A 6,603-nucleotide genomic window follows, 5' to 3' on the forward strand; every position below is an offset into this window, starting at 1 on the left:
GGTCCCTCAGGTAAGCAGGTCCCTGACCATATAGGGCTTTAAAGCCCTATATGGCCGGGGTCCAGGCTACCTGAGGGACCGCCTTTCCCCGTACGTTCCCCCAAGAGCACTACAGTCGGGGGCTCAAAACTTGTTGTTTATCCCGGGCCCCAAGGACACCAAACTAGCTGCAACCAGGGCCAGGGCTTTTTCGGTGGCAGCTCCTATCTGGTGGAATGAGCTCCCGGGGGAGATCCGGCCCCTGCGGGACCTTATGCAGTTCCGCAGGGCCTGCAAGACGGAGCTCTTCCCCCAGGCCTTTGAGTAGGAGCCGCCGCCCCTACTATACCATCACCGTCAGGGTTGACGAGGCCCTGAGGAAACATCTGAAATACCTGGATGTTGTAAGAAGATCTAAGCCGCTCTCCTGTGGATGTAAACACCATTGGAAGTACCACCAGAACTGCACTGACGCCATCTTTGGATCTATAACATCAGAAGTCTGAGCACCGTTGTTTTAAGTATTGGATGTTTTTAAATTGTATTATGATGTTTTTAAACTATTATGTATGTTTGTTTTTAATTATGGCATGGTTACCTTGCCCTTGTTAGCCGCCCTGAGCCCACTGGGGAGGACGGGGTATAAATGCGAAAAATAAATAAATAAATAAATAAAATTAAAGGTCAAAACCAGCACCTTGAACCGAATCCGGTATGCTATTGGCAGCCAGTGCAGCTGGGCCTCCCCTTCAGTGGATCAGATCTGTGAAACATCTGAAACCCCAATCTGTGATAGACCTCATCTGCTGAGGCTTTGGTTAGAAGTATAGGAATTATTGTATTTTATCTGATGTATTTTAACTGTTTTTAGCTGTTTGTATATTATATCTGATGGAACCCGCCCTGAGCCCCTATGCAGGGGGGGCAAGATACAAATCTAACAAAATAAAATAAATAAAAACAGCTGCAAATTAAATTTAGGGTGATTAAAAATGTGATAACCCCATAATTCGACCTATGTCTGAGGCATGCCTATATGAACTTCACGCTGCTTGTGCCTGTTTTCCTCTAGCCTCAACTACTTCTGGTTCAATCCTTGGAGAAAAACACAGTGACTCCTTTAAAAAATTAAAAATAAAATAAAATAAAAGCTTGCTCTTTGCATGAGTTGAATATCCTGAATGACACTAAACTCTCTTACCCTTTACAAGATTTTCCTTGTAAATATGTATTGTTTTTTTATTTAGGTCCTGGAGCAGACCTGGCCATATTTTGGAGGCATTATGGAAAAAACATTTAAAGATGTAGTCGAACCAAAAATTAGATCAAAGAATGTTCATCTGAAAACTTGTACGTTCACCAAAGTCCATATTGGAAACAAGGTAAGGTGATCACACTGAAAATGAAAAGCTGAGTTAGTTAGTGGTAGCTCGCATAGGAAGTTTTAGAGGAATGTAGTAATCTGAACCAAAACTAATGGGTTTTTTCCCACTCAAAGGTAACAATAGCTCTCAAGCAGTGTTCCCTCTAAGCTGAGTTGGTGTGAGCTAGCTCACAGTTTTTTAGCCTCTGGCTCACACATTTTTGTCTCAGCTCAGAAAGGAGGGCTCCAGAGCAAACTAATTTATGCAGTAGCCAAATCGCTGGCTCACAACTTTAATGCCAGGGGCTCACAAAGTAGAATTTTTGCTCACAAGACTCCACAGATTAGAGGGAACATTGCTCTCAAGTGGCCAGTTCAGAAAGGTGACTGTATAACTGTGTTGCAGGATAAACAAAATGTAGTCTTGTGGCACTGTGAAGACTATCTGCAGTCAATTTCTGAAACTTCTGTGAGCCAGGGAGTCCACTTAATTTAAAAAAAAAAAGCAGCTGAAGAAATGGGCTCTGATCCCTGAAATCTTTTGTTCCATATGTGCTGTGCTAGCAGACCTCACCTGATGCTTGCTATAGGCATGGTGCTGGGCACTTTGGTGTATTTACAAGACTTACACAAAGGCTCAGAACTTGAGAGGATATAGTTTAAGAAAGGGCGTGAGTTGCTTGGTGTCTTATGAGAACTCTGAATACCATAGTCACCCTTCCCTTTGTTAGGGCAGTAAAAACTTGGTCATGTGATGACATATATGTTCGAGGCCAGATTTGAAACATGATACTAGAGGGGTAAGAAGATCTTGCTTGTGCAGTCTCCGATGTGCCCAGCATTTTGTTTAAATGGGGCTCAGCCTGCTCTGTGTACAACTTCAGTGTGGCAGGGTTCTATAGACTGGGCAGGTGTTGCATGATGTTTAATGCTGCATGCAGAGCTGCACAGTTTGTTGGCTGCACACAAGGGTCACACAGGTAATTTTGGCTTCTCTTCCAGCCTCCTGTTTAAATCATGGCTGATTTGCACCCTGTTTAGAAATCAGAATTTCACTTCTCTGGAATGGACTTATAATGTGAGATGCTCTTGTCCCTTTCTGTTTCAAACAGATTTCCTTTTTCTGAAAATATTGTTTTCTCTGTGATTTTAATGGCTCCAGCCTCATAGAGTGCTTACTTTTTCTCCAAGATGTACTGAGCATTTTTGGTATAGCACAGCTGTTTTTTGTTCTTGTGTTTTTCAGTGTCCTAAAATTAAAGGAGTAAAAGCCTATACCAAGGAAGTTGATAGAAGACAAGTGATCCTGGACTTGCAAATATGGTAGTACAATGTTGCATTTTCCCCTCTTATATCTTTTCGTCGGTCAGCTATACTGTTGATGAAGTATAAAATGGAATCTGAATTTGGTTTAGTGGGGAATGGCGCTTCCAACTGAGTTAGTTGCTTTCCAAGGAACGGTGGCATTGAACATGAAACTTAACCATTCCAAGGTTGGGTAGCGTTTTTCCCCTTAAAAAGCAATTCGACCTACTGAAAGTCGAGTGACATTTGTTTTGATACTGAGATGCATTTGAAAATGGTTGGAGAATGGAGAGCCCAATTGGGAAATATCTTCCTCTTCCTTTGGGTGCCTGTTGGGGAGAAAAACAGAATAATAAGTGGCCCAAATGTATTTATTTATTTGGGTAACTTATTATCCTACTTCCCCCTCCCCCCGATACGCACCTAAAAGCAGGTTACAAAAATACTTATGTCAGGTAAATAACAACCAGTGAAGCTAAATACAAACAGAAGAACACAAAATCGCATCCTGGGCAAGCTCTGAGTCTAGTGGTCAGATCACTCAATGAGCTGCCCTCCCGCCATGGGCCTAGCACACCCCCCAAAAGGCTTGACCCTCTGGTGGCTCCAGTGCCTGCAAACAAAGAGACCAAAAACATGGCAGAGGTGTTGTGCAGCTGGCAAGATGTTGTTCCCAGCAATTCCCCCCTCTGTGTGCTCTAAATGAAAAGTAGAGATGCACAGTTCTGTGGCATCCTCAGCCTGTATGATGGCACATGTCGTCGTGTTCCCCCCCTCCCCCCGCCATCCCTTGACAGAAGGGGACCCAGTGGCAGCTACCAGCTACCGTTCAGCACATGCTCACTGCCTGCGGACTCTAGTCTTTGTAGAGCAACACAGGGAGCTGATCTTCTTTACATCTAGTTTACGTGGACGATTTCCCCCTTTCTCTCTCTCCAGGTTCCTGCCTCATAATAAGTGTGACAGGTGGCTCGTTGGCTGCATATAGATTTGTATGCATTACATTTACAGCTAGTGAACACAAAATGCTTGTGCCTGAACACTCAGTGCCTGCGGGTAGTGCCTGATGATAGTTCATAAACAGGGTTGCTATTTTGCACAATACTGTGAGGTTCTGTGGCTTTTCTTTCTGCTGAAGAATTCCACATTCTGGCGTTTCTCAGCTTTCTGTCATAAAGAAGGTTTCTGATGATTGTGAACACATGTCGTCGTGTCCCCCTCCCCCCGCCGTCCCTTGACAGAAGGGGGCCCAGTGCAAGCTACCAGTTACTGTTCAGCACATGCTCACTGCCTGCGGACTCACATGTCGTCGTGTTCCCCCCCTCCCCCCGCCATCCCTTGACAGAAGGGGACCCAGTGGCAGCTACCAGCTACCGTTCAGCACATGCTCACTGCCTGCGGACTCTAGTCTTTGTAGAGCAACACAGGGAGCTGATCTTCTTTACATCTAGTTTACGTGGACGATTTCCCCCTTTCTCTCTCTCCAGGTTCCTGCCTCATAATAAGTGTGACAGGTGGCTCGTTGGCTGCATATAGATTTGTATGCATTACATTTACAGCTAGTGAACACAAAATGCTTGTGCCTGAACACTCAGTGCCTGCGGGTAGTGCCTGATGATAGTTCATAAACAGGGTTGCTATTTTGCACAATACTGTGAGGTTCTGTGGCTTTTCTTTCTGCTGAAGAATTCCACATTCTGGCGTTTCTCAGCTTTCTGTCATAAAGAAGGTTTCTGATGATTGTGAAAATAGTCTTTAAAGAATGCCAAGGAAGTGTAAAGAGTGAACTATTTCTCTGGTGATATATGATCATGGAATTTCTCTGCAGGCAGACTCATGAACTGACAGTACTTGTGTTACTTGTAGTACTGAACTATTTATCAATCAAGAGTTTTTAAATGAATAAGTTGTTGTCGCCATCTTTTAATTGGCTGGTTTTTTAAAAAAATTATTGTCATCTGGGTTCTATCTGTTTTATTACTCTGTTGCCTATTTTTAAAATCTGCTTTATTGTTGTTGTTATTAATAATAATTGCTTTGGAAACCTTAAAGTAGAGCAAGTGGCTCAAACCTTTAAAAATGGAAAATGTGCATTGGAGAAAATCAAGCCTGGGTGTTCCCTGGATTTCCTTAGGGAAACAACACAGATGGTGCAGTATCCTTCCCAAACATCATAGCTATAGATGATTTAGAATAGTTTGGTTCATGTAACATTTTGAAATTACTCAGTGATCTGTATGTATTGGTGCCAATGCGCTGAACAGCTATTTGCCCTTTAGCTATACTTGCAAAAAAGAACTGAGTTGGAAGGTAGCATTCCATTGCAAATAGGCTGGTTCTGTTTGCCTAGTATCGGCAATCCACCTGTGACTCTCAGAAGAGCTCAGCTGATAAAATAAGGAGGAATAGTCCCAGTACAGGGAGGATTCAAGTACCCAGAAAAACCAGCCCATCCAGTTAAGCACCTTGGAGGATGCAGCCTTACCTCATGAACTAGTAGTAGTTGCCAAACGTCCCCATGGCTCAGAGGAAAGGGGGAAGGAGTTGGGAATCTTCTGTTTGCACTTGTCAAATAAACTTCCATTGCTTATAACATAGTTGGATCATACTAACAACAGGAAACTGGTTAAGTGTGTGCAATCTAGTGCTGTGCTTTACATTCTTGTGGTGTGTATTGTTTCGTGTGAAAGGGGTTATGTGAAAAAAAAATCTTGCTTTCACCACTCATTTGGGCCTTTTGTACACCACTGCCATTGTTTTCCCTTTCTTCTGTCGCTTGGTACAATTTTTTCTTCTCCTGTACAGAGTTTCTTCAGACCGAGCACACGTAATGTGAACACGACACTGCTTACATCTATGTAGCAGTTTGTGCAGCTGACTTGTATGTGATGTCCACTCACTTGGCTCAGTTCAGGCATTCCACAAAATCATAGTTTATTTGAACTAACTGTGGTTACTGTGACTGAATGCAGTCTACTCCACAAATTGTGATTACGGATGGATCTGAAGATGGTTATTAACCACGTTTAGTCTTAACAGTGGCTTCATGTTCATATATGAACAGACATCTCTACATAATCTCATTTTAACTCTGTCTTGTTCCTTAACAATGCCTTCCCAGGCTACAAAGAAAATGAAATGAAACCAATATTTGTTGAGGAAAACCACTGAGTGAATGGCTGTGAGCTGAATCATGGTTTCATGAACTGACCATAGTTAAAATAAACCACACTATCACATGAACTGAGCACATGACAACAATAGCCCTTTTTAGATGTTAGTCACACATGCTGTGAACCTGTCAACCAGTCATACAGGAGTGTGTGCTACAACTGCCATGTTGTATGTGCAAGGACAAAACATGTAGTTATCGTGCGTGTATGCAGCCTCAGGGCATGTGAATGCAAATCCTGAAAATTTAGTTGCTCGTGTGTACTGGAGTTGTACTTGTATGATAAATACATATGTTGCCTCTGTTTATGCAACCTGGTGTTGGGAAGACCGAGGTTCCTGTAACATGCGGCTGGTAGTATCACCATGCAACCTGGTGTTGGGAAGACCTCGGGTAGCACATGTTCCTGTAACATGCGGCTGGTAGTATCACTGTATGTGTGATTGTAATGTCTGGAAAGGACTCATGCTTCTTATATCTATATGTCCAATAGCGAAGGATATCTTAACCTGCACGCTGGGGGCACCTGGGGGCAGGGAGATTTTCCTGCACACTTGGGGCAGTCCCCAAGTGTGCAAAAAAATCTAAAAAGTTGGAAAAAATATAGGGGAGATATTTAAATCCCCCCAAAAGTAAAAAAGTGTTTCCTGCACATGCACAGGGAATGCTCTGGGAACTCTGCGGTGGGCCGGCAGCTGGAAGCCGCTCAGGCCTCGCCACCGGAGCCGAGGCAGGGGGAGAGGAGGAGGAGACTGGCTGCTGGAGCCAGAGGGGGAGGGAAGGG

General features: G+C 43.6%; 1 protein-coding gene across 1 annotated transcript in view; it reads left to right on the forward strand.

Annotated features, from left to right (window-relative positions):
- The window catches only part of ESYT3 (extended synaptotagmin-like protein 3), a 62,574-nt gene that overhangs the window by 11,635 nt on the left and 44,336 nt on the right, over window positions 1-6,603 (forward strand). The window contains exons 3-4 of the mRNA XM_015409503.1: window positions 1,227-1,361; window positions 2,589-2,665. Of these exons, the coding sequence (XP_015264989.1) occupies window positions 1,227-1,361; window positions 2,589-2,665 (212 nt within the window). The remainder of the gene's footprint in view (window positions 1-1,226; window positions 1,362-2,588; window positions 2,666-6,603) is intronic.

The sequence above is a fragment of the Gekko japonicus genome, unplaced genomic scaffold (genome assembly GCF_001447785.1).
Source record: "Gekko japonicus isolate JY-2015 unplaced genomic scaffold, Gekko_japonicus_V1.1 scaffold986, whole genome shotgun sequence".
Lineage (NCBI taxonomy): Eukaryota > Metazoa > Chordata > Lepidosauria > Squamata > Gekkonidae > Gekko > Gekko japonicus.